A 17,175-nucleotide genomic window follows, 5' to 3' on the forward strand; every position below is an offset into this window, starting at 1 on the left:
CCACTCCCTGCTGGCTCAGACGCCAGGCCTGCTGTGCTTGGCCATTATACTACCCAGCAACACCTGGCCCTTAAATACTGCTAGGGCATACTGCTAGGCCAGTGGGCATCATCCCTCCCTATCAAGCACATAACCTTGGGGGATGTTGACTCTTCCAAATGCCACCCTATTCCCTATGTAGTGCACTACTTTGACTAGAGCACTAGGGGACCCTGGTAGTGAATATATAGGGGATAGGCTGGCATTTGGGCCGTGTCCCCGTCTGTGATCGCGTATTCTAGAATGTGGCCTAGCCACGTGACCTAATGCTTACTGACTTACCACCCGCCAGGTGTCCCTGTCAGGAGCATGGAACATCCCACCCTCCTTAAATAAACACCCACACTGACCAGCCAACAATACACAACCGAGGCACACAAACAACAGCGTCAGTGCATGCTGACGCACGTCACTCGCTCTCGCACGCACATTGCACAGACAAACCAACAACACAACCGTCATCCTCGATGACAGACACACACACACACCCCCCCCAAGACACATACACATACACACACCACACCCCAAGACACATACACACTGCTTGTTAAACTAATTCCATCTGCAGCTCAGCCACTATTTTACATTTACATTTGTCATTTAGCAGACGCTCTTATCCAGACCGACTTGCAGGAGCAATTGGGCCCTTGAGCAAGTTATTTAACCCCTAACGCTCTTAACCATTAGGCTACTTGCCGCCCTCTCCAAAAGCTTTATTATAAACCTTTCCAGGACATAAAACCCTCCCTCCAGCACACAGCAGCTGGTGACAAATTAGTTTGTTGTTGTCAAAGTGGTGGCAGTTAGTTACTGTCACTGGTGAGTTTAACACAGTGGTGCAAAACCAACATCAAAGTAAATGCTGAATACACTTTCTAATTTGATAAACAGGTTTCATGATTGAATGTAATTAGGAAGCACTGAGAAAGCTAGCCTGCGCTGCCTCTGGTAGGCTACCTTAACACAATCCATGCACTGACTGGATCTGCTACCGCCTGCCCCGTTTTTGCACACCAATGCCATCCAGACTTCACACATATCCTGCAAAACATACAGTTCAACTTGTCCTTGGCAATGTCTTTCCCTTTAATCAGACCTCTAGGAACACAGTCGTACGTGGTGAAATACGCTATCTAATTCTCCAATATGTGAAATACCTGGAATAGTGTGAGGGAAAGCTTTTTCAGGACTTTAGACTCCCAGTCTTCAGCTGATAAGGGAGGGACTTGGCTACGGATGAGGGGGAATAGGCACACACACACACACACGGACTGTGGCACTAAAGGGCTGGACTCAGCACTTTGACCAGAGCAGAGGAGCTGAGGGAAAACAGAATAGCTCAAATATCCCACTAGGATTAGCAGCTCTGTTAGTCCCTGCACACTTCGAGGTGAGCACTCCCTTCCTGAAAGGTTAAACAATCCAGCCTTTCATCCCTGGGTTCCCCTGTCTTCCTGATGATATAGAAGCTTCGGGCTGGGCCCAGGGATGGGGCTAGGGCTGGACACTGACAAGGCCCAGCGGTGGCCCAGCCTGGATAGCAGACACTACAGTGTTAGGAGAACACGGAGGGCTGTCCCCAGAAGAAAGTGACCTCCCTCCAATAACAAAGTAATCTCCTCCAAATAAACAATGACCTACTGAGCCCCAGGACAGATCTCTCCTCTCCAGCTCTCCACAGAAGATGTTTTCCYTCCTATAAATGGTATGCAATACTGGAATAATAAGACCTGTGTTTATGTATCCTCACCAAACCTCCCAGACATATTTACGGACTCTCCACAGACCACACTACTAAAGCATCTACCGTATGTATAGTAGGGGATTGAATAACTGCTGTGAAATACTTTAACTGGTATGCATCCAAGCAATACCACACACCTTATTATATACATTGAGTTATCCTCCGTTTGGACGCCCTGAGTTCTACAGAGTCTCATGCTCTTCAGACCAGGGATAACTATAGTTTTAACTAGGCTTTGCAGAAAGTAAAACATTTTGCAAGGAAACAAAGTTACTTTGGAGGTGACTACAACTATTTGAATACAGATCCCCAAAAATGACTACTTTTCAAAGCTATTTGAATACAGATCTCAGGAAGTGACTACTTTTCTGAAACTATTGGATTGGCTGCCTTCAACTAATGGCAGTGCTGTATCTGGAACTGCAGGTTGAGCACACACAATTCATTTCTATCGGAACATTCTGTAAAAGTCCATTCTCCTGAATGTCCATTGCCCCAGGTGTACATCAATCAAGTCAAACCAATTAACTAATGCTATTTTGTACAGATAATATAAATAAGTTGACTAAACGACTTTGACTCTTTCAAGATGCCACTGAAAAAAGGTTTAAAAGCTGCAATTCATTTAAGAATACTTGAAAATACTGCAGAGTAATTCAAAGCCCATTGCAACCAGCAAGTTGGATGCTAAGCAAAAACAACTTTGAACCTCTTTGTCCATCTGAGGGAAAGTGCTCTTATTTTAAAAACACATTATACCTGGGGTAGTCGGCTAGATTCAGCCGCGGGACGATTTTTGTCAGAGTGGATGGTGGTGGTGGGGGGGGGGGTGGGGGTCGGAACATAATCATAATAATTTGTACACTGCAAATTGACCCCAAATAAGCACAAAAATAGATTGTATTCGAAAATAACAATAATTTCATACCTTTAATTACACTGAGACACGTTTACACATTTTTTGTTCGTGGGAATACTTGGGAACAGATTTCCTAAATACATTTTTAGCTGAATTTCTGGTGATTTTACAGTCGTCACCTGTTGCCGACCCCTGCACTATACCATCTTTAAAAAAGGGACAGTTTACTCAGAATATAAACAAACATGATTTTTTCCAGCTACCTTGACTGTAGTTGATTTAAGAAGGCAGTTTTGGGATATTTCCTTGACACTTAATAGCCATATTTTGTTGACGTTAGCATTCTCAGTTCTTGTGCCGGTGTATTACAACTGTAATTACTTGAAGCAACATTTTATTAGCATGTTGTTACATAACTGTGGTAATTTCATTTTAATTCCATAGCAATGAGTTGAGAGTTTTTGTAACTACTGTAAAGTGACTGTTCCTTATTCCACTTACATAATAATTCCATTAGATTGCAATTATGAAGCAATTTCTAACGTCCTAGTAACTAACAATAATGTTGCTGTTGTAATAATCAAAGTCCCAATACATGTCAAGTGTTACTGTATTACCTCACTCATTATGAAAATATATTTGTTAGTTCATTTTGAAGCTGCAAAAATGGTCTACTCTAATGTTGAGGTGATTCTATGTCCCTCACGTATTTAATTCTAGACTATAAGCTATATTAAGATTCATATCCAAGAGCCTTCCAAAATGTGCTTATGATCATATATTTAGAAGGATTCAACTAACTATTGTAGTTTTTGGTTATTAAATATTTGGAAGCCATCAAATACAAATATTTTTTCAAGAAGGCATATATTCAAATACCGTCAAACAGTATTTGGTTGTATGAGAGGTATTCAAAATACTTTCAAATATTATTTGTTTTTCTGAGACCTGTATTTGAATATCAAAGAAAATAGTTGGCTTTTAGTTGAAACTCTATATTCAACCTTGAGTATTTAAAAAGTTGGTATTTTCAAATAAAACTACAAACTACAACTATCTTCCAGTCAAGGTCTGAAGCACTTTAGTTTTGCTTTCCAGACTCATGTCATACAGTGACTGTGGGAAGAGACTACAGGCACTGTCTTTGGGATAATGTGTACAGTAAAATACAAGACTGACCAGTATTCTATCTATCTAGGACTGTTATGGCACCACAGATTAACAGTCCAGTATATGATGTGTAAGCAGTGCTTGTATTTTATATCTTTGTACCATTTGAAGACAAACATTTAACATAAGCTGACAGAAAAAAACACTGATGTGTGTGTCTAAGCCTGACAAGCCTATATCATAGCAGCATTTCAAATTTTGACATGCAGTGTACAAAATTAGTTGCTTTATGACTAAACGCTTATAATACGGTACTCCGTTGAACTGAGCAGCAACAGGCCAAAGGTCAGGAGAGATGTTTAAAAACAACTCTCATGCCATAGGAAGGAAGGAAACAAAAACTCCAGCTCAAAAACTGACACAGGTCCTTGAGGCCATACAAAGACATTATGCCACAGGCATAGCTGAGATGTAGGCTTCCCCTCTCCTGACCTTCCACACTTGATAATGTGCGTTTTTGTATTTGTGCTTGTGAAGRTCGAGATCAGGGGTCTCCAAACTTTTCTAGCACGAGAGCTACTTTAAAAAAAAAATAAACATGTCGCAAGCTACTCATTTATTTTATAGCCTTTGAATAGGCACATTGTTCTCTTCTCCAATACCCTGCAGCTCTTCCCCGGGTCCTGGGTGTGCAATAGATGTGTTTTCTGTCTATATACACCTGGTAAATAATAGTAAACAGTATTTGACCTGACAGGCCCCAGTAAAATTATCTTAAGTATTTTCCAGAATTCAGTTCTCGGTTTTATTTTTCCTGGGTTGGGATTTTCTTCTTCAGTTTTTTACTCTCAATATTAGAATTATTAATAGAGAAACAAGGAAAATGGATGTTCTGAGTCCATGTCAATACTTAAATCACATCAGTAAACGTGTTTCAATTGTGGGCGTAGCTATATTGCTGGGGATCAGACATGTCCTGTGCGAGTGAGGCAGGTTGAAGTTCCCAGTGTGAGAGCAGTGCAGAAAGTGTCATATGCTGAGGCAGTGACGAAAGTAAAGGATGGTGGGCAAAGGGTGAGGGAGCCTGAGAGGATCCCTGTGAGTAGTCGGCCATTACAGAGTGATCAACAGTTTGTGCTTTAGGGAGGTTGGCTTCTTGGCATTTATAGCTATGGTCATTAATTGTAACACACAGATGGAAAGGAAATCCCAGAAGATGTAATTGGTAGTAACAGCAAACTGAGCAATCGAGGGAGAAAAGCCTTGGTCAGGGAGGTGACCAAGAACCCAATGGTCACTCTGACAGAGCTCCAGAGTTCCTTTGTGGAGATGGGAGAACCTTCCAGAAGGACAACCATCTCTGCAGCACTCCACCAATCAGGACTTTATGGGAGAGTGGCCAGACGGAAGCAACATGACAGCCCGCATGGAGTTTGCCAAAAAGCACGTAAAGGACTTTCAGACCATGAGAAACAAGATTCTCTGGTCTGATGAAACCAAGATTTAACTATTTGGCCTGAATGCCAAGCGTCATGTCTGTAGGAAACCTGGCACCATCCCTACGGTGAAGTATGGTGGCAAGCATCATGCTGTGGGAATGTTGTTCAGCAACAGGGACTGGGAGACTAGTCAGGATCGAGGCAAAGATGAACAGAGCAAAGTACAGAGAGATCTTTGATGAAAACCTGCTCCAGAGCACTCAGGACCTCAGACTGTGTGAAGGTTCACCTTCTAACAGGACAACGACCCTAACCACACAGCCAAGACAATGCAGGAGTAGCTTCGGGACAAGTCTCTGAATGTCCTTCAGTGGGCCAGGTGAGGCCCGGACTTGAATCCAATCGAACATCTCTGGAGAGACCTGAAAATAGCTATGCAGCGACACTCCCCATCCAACCAGACAGAGCCTGAGGGGATCTGCAGAGAAAAATGGGAGAAACTCCCCAAATACAGGTGTGCCAAGCTTGTAGCATCATACCCAAGAAGACTTGATGCTGTAATCGCTGGCAAAGGTGCTTAAACAAAGTACTGAGTAAAGGGTCTGAATACTTACGTAAATGTGATATTTGTAAACTTTTTATATATTTGCCAAAATGTCTAAAAACCTGTTTTCGCTTTGTCATTATGGGGTATTGTGTGTTTACTGAGGGAAGAAAACAACACTTTTAAACCACTTTAGAATAAGGCTGTAACATAAAATGTGGAAAAAGTCAAGTGGTCTGAAAACTTTCCGAATGCACTGTATATAGGGCTAGACATATAGGGCTATATAGGGCTAAAATTTCCTTTTTCACATTTCTCTTTTTTTGTGAGCAAATGTGAAAGAAGATGATGGTCTAGCGATGTTTCTGCTGTTAGGACTACTTCTGCAGCACATCATGGCACTGTTTGTAGAAAAATGGCCACCCAATTGATACAAATAAATCATGATTTATAGTTCAGTCAGGTAAGCCTACTTTGAGGTTTACATTCAATTGTAAAGGTTTTTGGGGAAAGTCTTTCGGTCTACCCACAAGACGTTATCATTAGCGTCACTAACTGGCAACATACGGCGTCATAAACAAATGTGGGCACCAAACCGACAGAGGCAACATTGATGGAAATGTATTGGCAGATGTTGTGTTACGTTTGGCATTTTAAGCCAATAGTGGTTAACTAGCGGTAGGATAATGTTTTTTTTACAGTTTGGGATGGAACAAATGAGATTTTTTTTTAATGTACTTTCAGAATTGCTTGGCGAGCTACTCATAGGTGGGCAGCAAGCTACTGGCAGAGATCCCTGCTCTAGATCTACTAACCAATAACCCCTGGCTATTACTGTCAACTGAGTTACCCAGAGCCAATGTCCAAAACACACCATGAGAGAAAGAGAATATGATGGACAGTGGACACGAAATCAACCCCACATGTTCCACACTGCCACGTTTCTATGCTGCGTTTCTACTTCTGTTCTTTTTTTGCCACATGTCAGTAACCTTTAACACAGCGAGACCGGAGTAATGAAAACAAAACACACATACACACCAATAGTACACATCACCACTGAAAACACAACTCACCAGGTGAACGTAAGGCACAAAGTATCCGTAGAGAGCTGCCGGGATGCCGAAGGCCCAGATCCGGTAGCCCAGAGACTTCCAGATGTTGACGTTGAACACCTTACTCATGGGCGGGCAGCGGCTGCCTGGCTTGTTGCTGCTGACAGGCTTGGGCAGCAGGGGAGTGTAGGTTAACCCAGCCAGCATGAGGATGAACATGAGGATGCTGAGGACCCTCATTGTGTTCTGCAGGCCCACCTTCTCCAGCAGGCCGGACAGGAGGAAGGGCAGGGTGACGGTGAAGGCAGAGCTGCCGGCCGTCACGATGCCGTTGACCAGGCCCAGGCGCTTCTTGAAGTAGTGTCCCAGGATCACCAGGCTGGGCTGGTAGGCGAAGGAGCAGCCGGTGGCGAACACGATGCCGTAGGTGAAGTACATGGGACCCAGGGACCTGTGGGTTCAGAGAGTAGAAGAGAGACAGGATAGGATGAGAGTTCCCCACAGTCATGTTTATACCTGCTTAAAATTTCACACACAGAAAAAAAACAAGCTCTATGAACTTGACTCAGAGGTTCTAGCAAAACAAGTTCTCAAGTCTGACTTGAACCAAACACCAGGGTGAAGATAATTGAGCTGCTGTGAACTTGCTAGCCTGGTCCAACTTCCAACACCTGGAGGGTATCAGTTACAGCCTCACTCCCAGGGTGTGTACACTCACTATGCTGACAGTGTTTGTTTACTTCCCAGTCCTCGTTTTTTTTTTTTTTTTACCTTTATTTAACTAGGCAAGTCAGTTAAGAACAAATTCTTATTTACAATGATGGCCTAGGAACAGTGGGTTAACTACCTTGTTCAGGGGCAGAACGACAGATTTACTACACCTTGTCAGCTCAGGGAGTCGCTCTAGCAACCTTTCGGTTACTGGCCCAACGCTCTAACCAGGGTTACCGTTAGCACATCACTAATCCTYGATAAATAGATCCGTGAGAGAGGTCAGGGGTGAGTTGGAGCTGCTTCCAGGCCAGCACTAATGACAGGTCTCTCAGAGTGCTACGATCACCAAGACAAGAGCGCTAATGTTTACTCACTTGTCACGCCACTGCAGGGCTAACCCTAGATAAAACGCAGCTGTGGTATTCATTTATTGCGTTTAACAATACTTTCACTGTACTTCTACTTTGACCCAGTGATGTCACCTGCAGTAGTGTTCCKTTAATTTAGTAAACAGATAATGGGTTTTGAAAAAGCTAGAGATATTTTGAGTGTGACAAAAAAAAAAATGTAAAGACCACCCAGAGAACAGATCCAGAGGGGGTTGTCTAGGTGTTATTCAAAGTCAGGCAATAGCCTTACTGACTGACACGGAGCCAACTACTATTATTATTATTGTAGTAGTAGTGTATGTATGCATGTACGTAGATTAAAATGGTTGAGAGTTTGGTATTGTGCCATCTCGTGAGATGTCTAGAAAGAGAGGACCTGAGAGCAGGCTGAGCTCCTGTACATTCTTTATCACACACACACACACACACACACGTATAAAAAGTCCCTGGCACACCAACACCTGACAGCGTTTAGACACAACACATCAGAATGGTTGTTGAGGAGGGTAGCTATACAAGTACTGACGTGACGAAGGAGCTGGCCAGCAGTCCCACCAGGCCCACGGCGGCTCCGCCCACGGCTGTCACCCTGCAGCCCAGCAAGTCTGTGAAGACGCTGACGATGGGAGAACAGAAGAAGATCATCCCCATGGAGAGGGAGCCCACCCAAGCTGCAGGACAGAGAGAGATATGAGGGTTAGGCTACGTGTTACATTACAGTATCTGAACAATAACGGCAGTATTTAACTGTTCACACAGGCTTTGTTGTTACATGGGAAATGTTGCTGGAGTGTGAGGTGAAGCGAGGCACTCCTCTTCTGGCTGCCCCGCTAAACAAACGTTTTAAAAGTCAGGTTTTACGAATTACTATGAACAGTGCATGGCAACAAAGAAAAGAGGTGAGTAAGTAAAACCTTCCTCCATTTGGGTTCATGTTAAGCCTATAGGCTTATGTACACATACGAGTACCAGTCAAAAGTTTGGACACACCTACTCATTCAAGGGTTTTTCCTTTATTTTTACTATTTTCTACATTGTAGAATAATAGTAAAGACACCAAAACTATGTAATAACACATATGGAATCATGTAGTAACCAAAAAAAGAATATCTAAATATATTTTATATTTGAGATTCTCTAAAGTAGCCACCCTTTGCCTTGATGACAGCTTTGCACACTCTTGGCATTCTCTCAACCAGCTTCATGAGGTAGTCACCTGGAATGCATTTAAATTAACAGGTGTGCCTTGTTAAAAGTTCATTTGTGGAATTTATTTCCTTCTTAATGCTTTTGAGCCAATCAGTTGTGTTGTGACAAGGTAGTGATGGTATACAGAAGATAGCCCTATTTGGTAAAAGACCAAGTCCATATTATGGCAAAAACAGCTCAAATGAGCAAAGAAACGACAGTCCATCATTACTTTGACATGAATGTCAGTCAATACAGAAAATCTCAAGAACTAGTAAAGTTTCTTCAAGTGCAGTTGCAAAAACAAAAATCAGGCACTATGATGAAACAGGCTCTCATGAGGACCGCCACAGGAAAGGAAGACCCAGAGTTACCTCTGCTGCAGAGGATAAGTTCATTCGAGTTGCCGGCCTCAGAAACTGCAGCCCAAATAAATGCTTCAGAGTTCAAGTAACAGACACATCTCAACATCAACTGTTTAGAGGAGACTGRGTGAATCAGGCCTTCATGGTCGAATTGCTGCAAAGAAACGACTACTAAAAGACACCAATAAGAAGAAGAGACTTGCTTGGGCCAAGGAACATGAGCAATGGACATTAGACCAGTGGAAATCTGTCCTTTGGTCTGAGGAGTCGTGTCTTTGTGAGATGCAGAGAAGATGAATGGATGATCTCTGCATGTGTGGTTCCCACGGTGAAGCATGGAGGTGGTGTGATGGTGCTTTGTTGGTGACACTGTCTGTGATTTATTTAGAATTCAAGGCACACTTAACCAGCATGGCTACCACCGAATTCTGCAGCGATACGCCATCCCATTTGGTTTGCGCTTATTGGGACTATCATTTGTTTTTCAACAGGACAATGACCCAACACACCTCCAGGCTGTGTAAGGGCTATTTGACCAAGGAGAGTGATGGAGTGCTGCATCAGATCACCTGACCTCCACAATCACCTGACCTCAACCCAATCGAGATGGTTTGGGATGAGTTGGACCGTAGAGTGAAGGAAAAGCAGCCAACAAGTGCTCAGCGTATGTAGGAACTCCTTCAAGACTGTTGGAAAAGCATTCCAGGTGAAACTGGTTGAGAGAATGCCAAGAGTGTGCAAAGCTGTCATGAAGGCAACGGGTGGCTACTTTGAAGAATCCAACATACATTTTGATTTGTTTAACACTTTTTTGGTTACTTACATGATTCCATATGTGATATTTCATAGTTTTGATGTCTTCACTATTATTCTACAGTGTAGAAAAGAGTACATATAAAGAAAAACCCTTGAATGAGTATGTGTGTCCAAACTTTGGACTGGTACTGTACATTCAATAGTTTTCTGCATTACGCTTCATTTCTGGGTTAATTAGTTAAATGCTCAGAGGACAAAAAGAGACACTTATCTAAACAAACACATCCTCTGGTCTAAACCAGAGGATATGTTTGGGCTCCCGAGTGGCACAGCGGTCTAAGGCAATGCATCTCAGTGCTAGAGGAGTCACTACAGACCTTGGTTCGATTCCAGGCTGAATCACTACCGGCCMTGATTGGGAGTCCCATTGGGCCAGTGTCGTCCGGGTTAGGGTTTGACCGTCATTGTAAATAAGAATTTGTTCTTAACTGACTTGCCTAGTTAAAGAAAAGGTTAAAAGTAAAATAAACTTAGACTGATCCTATGGAATAGGCCATGTTAATCTACACACGACAGTCCTAAAAGACGAGGTTGAGTGACCTTAATATCTGAATCCTAACCAACGTATTAGAGAATACAGTGAACTAGAGTTTTCCAGGGGCTTGATCTAAACATGTAGCACCACCCAGACCAGTAGTGAAGAGCACTAGTAGTAGGACAAAGGAGCAGGAAGAGCGACTGAGGAAAGAGGAAGCGCTGATCAGGAAAACAGTTGAGTCTTATATCAACACCAAATACACAATATCCTTCTAACAGACACMGAAAAATAACCCTTACAGTTCCTCATGACAAAAAAAAAAAAAACATATAGCTTAGGCCTATGTTATATCAGCCCTTTTGAATAATGATATTCCCGGATCAGAATAACCACCTAAATACATGTCAAAAGAGAGAACACACTGTGCAAAAACTGATAGAATCAACGTTGTTTCCACGTCATTTCAACCCCCCCTCCAAAAAAATCTGTGATGACATTGAACCAACCTGGAAAACTTTTGGGATTTGCAAAAAGTCAGTGGCATTTTGTCTTTTTCCCCCTTCACCTAACTTTTAATTTAAATCCACTGACATTGTGATTTTTTTTTWATGTCGATTTCACATTAGTTGACAACTCAACCAAATGTAAATTTAAACAAGATGTTGAACTGACGTCTGTGCCCGGTGTGGAATGTACTTATTCCTCTTGTTTACTGTGCAGGTAAATTACTACAGGGACTAACAGAAGGCTAATAGAGGTGTGAACAACAACAGTACCGCCGGTCCTAGCCGACATATAGACCCCATGGAGCTGCTCTGCTTGTCTGATCTCTATCTGGGTCCCAGCAGACCTTAGTCTACCACCATGGCCATAACAACCCTCACTCTAGGATCCCTCCTTGGAATAAATAAACACAGCATGGAGCTGAAGAAATATTGTTTCCTGCCTTTATTCTTATCATAGGAAATAAGTAAACATGAGATTGCTTGGTTTTCCTCTCCCAACGGCAGTGGAAGAACACACACGCACACCCACCCCCCGGCAATTTTGTTAATGATTTTTCTGGTTCCTCCCCATTGTTTAAGTAAAAGACAGACCATTTACGGCAAGTTGAGCCTGCTTTGAGAGAACTCCCGTGCTGATATCTCTGAATCAAACCCCTAACCGATCATAATCTTAGGGCAACCCAAAAATAATTTTCAGACCTGAATGTCAATCCCTGCCTTAAAGATTGAATCAGTAGTAGTGGGGAAACAGCGACACTGGCCGCCCCACCACTGTTATCCTTTATGTTGCCGCGCTGAGGAGCGCCGCGTAACATTGTAAACAAAATTCCAGAACATATTGTGCTCTATCACATGTGCAATGGTGTCAGAGGGAGAGAGAAAAACGGGGTTTGTTGTTGTTGTAATATCGCAAACGGACGTGGCTGTTTCACCATTACGGATTCCAAGTTTAAAGGTCTCGGATTTCTCTTTTCCATTCCACCCAGGGGGAAGAGCCTTGGTCATACCTCTTCTTTTCCATTTGAGGAATCCCTTCTCTCCGCAGGCTGCCTGCTAGGCTAATTCTATTTTTCCAGATTGTACAAATAGATCAAGCTTGTGATGACAATCCGTCACCGTGCAAAATCACCTGGTGTCGATAATAACGCCATAGATAAGACTAGGCCCCACATCAGTGAACGTGAAGAGTATACACAACAAATATTTCCGAGCTATCAAAAACAAGTCTACGTGTTGCTTGTCCTATGTTGCGCTGCATGTGCTCACTGCTCGTTGTTTGTCTGTATTGTTATCGTTTTTAATATCCTGCCCTGGGACCGTGGTGTAAAATTAGCCGGCTGGTTAAAACCGTCACTTTTACTGAAACGTTGATTAATGTGCACTCTCCCTGTAAAAATGTAAACAAACTTGAACTCAAACCAACTGATATTGTCCTAAGCATGGAGGGTGACTACCAACAGATGTGGCAGTCTACAGTTTTAAGAGAGGAACAGATAACGCAAGTCATTGTCAAGAGGAAACAGCTGCTAAGGAGATCTGAGCCTGGTACCAGATTGGCAAGACAGCGTAAACCAACGCAACAACAATAAGAGCTGGGAAGACGGCACAAACAAATCTGGGACCAGGGGCCTCATTTATCAAGGCCCGTGCACACACAAAAATACTCTAAAACCTTGCATGCGCCAGTTTTCCAGCAAAGGCTGGTATTTATAAAATGTTGGAACTTGACCGGAAAGTGTGTGCATCTCCACGCAAATCTCAAATCTACCATTTATCAAAATTGCTCATTCAACAGCCAAGCATGATCGAAAGTAAATAGACCAGTAGCCTTGACAGGAAGCGTAGGCTACAGTATTGCTGTGCGATATAAGGAGCACGGCATCATAGCCTGGACTATTTCATTTCAGAGCCTATACCAAGGCAGATAGAAACACAATCATGTTTTGATGAACAAAATATTTAACAATTAGTCTTTTCGTTTGGAAAAGTTACTGCAACACTCCACCTCTACAGAAATGTGATCAGAATTGCCATTGCGCTTTCTTTTAGGAACTATCATGGCCCAGTTACATCTCCAAATCATACAGAAAATGAGCAAGTTTGTGTTACCATAAAAAGGTGAATGGAGGGCGTTTTCCCAGGCGGGGTTGTAGTGCTTGTTCACAAACGGCCAAATATAATATGGCTCCGATTTATGTTGCGTGCGACAGTTAAATCTCAATTTGTGGCACACGCAAATCCTAGAATCTTCACGTAGGCCCGAATTTAGTAAGGAATGTAGTCACAGGTTGATAAATGAGGCCCCAGGCTAGTAAACAGAGGTAGTGTTAGAGACAATCCTGGGGATGGAAACATAAGGCCATGACATTGGTTCTGTCACAGTCACTGACTCAAAGACTCAGTAGTGGGGTTAATAATCGTTCAGTTTGGGATAAAAGCAATATTTGCAGGATGTGCATAAAGATGATGTCATTGTTTTAGCACTATCCACAGAGTTTTTAAACTACAGTGCGCAACATTGTCCAATGCACCAATAGAAATCAGCACAATCTTTTTCAGTTTGCTGTCGTCTTGGAACAAACATTGGGATCATGTATGCTGTGCCAACGCCGATACAAAAAAAAAAAAAAGAATAAGGACGAGCAACGTACAATACGGCGAACTTAGCAAACCAGGCATTTGTAGTCATCTATTGAATCTACCCCTCTGCCAAATGTTGTGCTTTTATCATAAAAGTAACTATTGTTATGGAAATTTCATCTTACAGAGTGACTGGAGTTTGCAGAGTTGCATGGGTACCTTGAGTGGGCTTATTGCAGAGACTTACATACTAAAAGCTGGTAAGAACATTCTCCACTTTAAGCTGCATTACATAGCATAGCCGGTTTGGCTACTAGGCTATTATTACATCACTGGGGCCAGCTCTTCCAGGACCTCTATATCAGGCGATGTGAATGGAAGGTCCGGAAAATCATAAAAAATAAAACAACCACCCAAGCCATAGACTTCCCTCTGCTTCCGCACAGCAAGTCTGACACCACAAGGATCCTGAACAGCTTCTACCCCCATGCCATAAGACTGCTGAATAGCTAACTAAATAGCTACACGGACTGAGTTGACCTTTGTATTTTATTCTTGCACCGTCTCTATGCACACTCACAGGGCCCCAACACACTGAGACTAACACAAAACACTCACTCCAGCATCTGCTCACACACACATAATATGCACATATTTACACTGACTCTACACACACCCACTCATGTGCAATCATCATACCCACTGCTGAACCAAGATGGCGCCGAAGACCATGGCTGACGTTTAAATTCTCCCAACCAATTGTGCAATTTTTTTWTTTTTTTTTGCGTTCTGTGTAACTTAGTGTACATAATGTTGCTGCTACCGTCTCTTATGACCAAAAATAACTTCTGGATATCAGAAAAGCAATTACTCATCGCAGACTGTAAGAAACCTTTTCCTTTAACGAGTCCGACGAGAAGGATATCATGCTTTCACTGGAACAGGCCCAGATCCACGCCTTTTGCGTGAAGAAAAGACGCTGGAAAGGGGACGTAGATCGGAGATCCTTCTGAGAAGCCGGAGGCAAGCGAGTAAACTCCCAATGTCTTCCATTCTTCTTGCTAACATGCAATCGTTAGAAAATAAAATTGATGACCTAATATTAAGATTATCCTACCAACGGGACATTAAAAACGCAACATTMTATGTTTCACCCGAGACGTGGCTGAACGAAGAAATGYACAATATAGAGCTGCCGGGATTTTCTACCCACTGGCAGAACAGAGACGCTACCTCTGCTAAGACGAGGGGTGGGGGTGTGTGTCTTTTTGTCAATAACAGCTGGTGCGCAATGTCTAATATTAAAGAAATTGAGGTATTGCTCTCCTGGAGTACCCTTTACAATAAGCTGTCGACCGCACTGTATTATTCGTAGCTGTCTATTTACCATCACAAAGCGAAGCTGGCACTAAGACCGCTCTCAACCAACTCTATAAAGACATAAGCAAAGAAGACAATGCTCACCCAGAAGCGTCGCTCCTAGTGGCCGGGGACTCTAATGCAGGCAAACTTAAATCAGTTTTACCAAATTGTGCAACCAGGGAAATTGTGCAACCAGAGATTTTTTTWAAATCCAAGACCCCCTTTAATCCATACACAGAGATGCAAACAAAGCTCTCCCTCGCCCTCCATTTGGCAAATCTAACCATAATTATATCTTCCTGATTCCTACTTACAAGCAAAAACTAAAGCAGGAAGTACCAGTGACTCGCTCAATACGGAAGTGGTCAGATGACGTGGATGCTACACCACAGGACTGTTTTGCTAGCACAGACTGGAATATGTTCCGAGATTCATCCAACGGCATTGAGGAATACACCACCTCAGTCATCGGCTTCATCAATAAGTGCATCGATGACGTCATCCCCACAGTGACTGTACGTACATATCCCAACCAGAAGCCATGGATTACAGGCAACATCCGCAACGAGCTAAAGGCTAGAGCTGCCGCTTCCAAGGTGCGGGAGACTAATCCGGATGCTTATAAGAAATCCTGCTACGCCCTCAGACGATCCATCAAACAAGCAAAGCGTCAATACAGGATTAAGATTGAATCCTACTACACCAGCTCTGACGCTCGTCGGATGTGGCAGGGCTTGAAAACTATTACGGACTACAAAAGGGAAACCCAGACGCGAGCTGCCCAGTGACACGAGCCTACCAGACGAGCTAAATGCCTTTTATGCTTGTTTCGAGGAAAGCAACACTGAAGCATGCACGAGAGCACCAGCTGTTCTGGATGACTGTGTGATAACGCTCAGTAGCCGATGTGAACAAAACCTTTAAACAGGTCAACATTCACAAAGCCGCTGGGCCAGATGGATTACCAGGACGTGTACTCAAAGCATGCGCGTACCAACTGTCAAGTGTCTTCACTGACATTTTTTACCTCTCCCTGACCGAGTCTGTAATACCTACATGTTTCAAGCAGACCACCATAGACACCCCCCCCACTTCTCCCCCACCTAAATGTACAGATTACCTCAACTAGCCTGTACCCCTGCACACTGACTCGGTACCGGTGCCCCCTGTATATAGCCTCGTTATTGTTATTCTTATTGTGTTACTTTTTATTATTACATTTTATTTTAGCCTACTTGGTAAATATTTTCTTCTTCTTGAACTGCACTGTTGGTTAAGGGTAGTCACCTTACCCCTATACAGAGCTACCTCTATCAATCCAGTATCCCTGCACATTGTAAATATGGTACTGGACCTGACCCTGTATATAGTATTCTTACTTAATTATGTTCTTATATCTAGTTTTTCTGTTCTACCTTGTTATTTTTAGTATTACATTGTTATCGATTACTGCATTGTTGGGGTTAGAGCTTGCAAGAAAAGCATCTCACTGTACTGTCACACTGCATGTGGCATAGAAAATGGACAACTATTGCTTAATATCCCGGAATCACCTCTAGTTGTTTATATTCACTGTGGAAGTAAACATCCTGATTAAATGTAAAGCATACTGGCGTAGGCTGGGTGCAGTCAAAAGACAGGTTAAGGCCACATTCAAAGGGAAGTACTGAGGTGCCAACTGAACAAACTCCTAGACATTCTATGGATGTTCTAAGAGTCTGTCTCACATTTTCTCAGACATCATACCACTTTTAGCCTACATTCTGTAATACATGGACCGAACTGAACAAAAACGAAGAAGAATGTCACAAAAGACAACAGGAAATTGCTGTCCCGTTTTCATCTGTGGGCTTTCCCCATTTAAAAAGCATTTACACTTCAGACGAAGGGAAGAATTCCAAATTGAAAATGTAATATRAGGATGATGCTCTCTTTTCCAGGTGACATCCTGCTAGCGCCGGAGGCCCCAACAGTGCAGTCACTGACA

At 42.9% G+C, this 17,175-nt stretch overlaps 1 protein-coding gene across 1 annotated transcript in view; it reads right to left on the bottom strand.

Moving 5' to 3' along the window:
- The window catches only part of LOC111954288 (monocarboxylate transporter 10), a 49,637-nt gene that overhangs the window by 8,719 nt on the left and 23,743 nt on the right, over positions 1-17,175 (bottom strand). Inside the window, exons 2-3 of the mRNA XM_023973902.2 lie at positions 8,420-8,564; positions 6,812-7,241 (exon numbers count right to left, since the gene is read on the bottom strand). Of these exons, the coding sequence (XP_023829670.1) occupies positions 6,812-7,241; positions 8,420-8,564 (575 nt within the window). The remainder of the gene's footprint in view (positions 1-6,811; positions 7,242-8,419; positions 8,565-17,175) is intronic.

This window comes from Salvelinus sp. IW2-2015, linkage group LG28 (assembly GCF_002910315.2).
Source record: "Salvelinus sp. IW2-2015 linkage group LG28, ASM291031v2, whole genome shotgun sequence".
NCBI classification, from domain to species: domain Eukaryota; kingdom Metazoa; phylum Chordata; class Actinopteri; order Salmoniformes; family Salmonidae; genus Salvelinus; species Salvelinus sp. IW2-2015.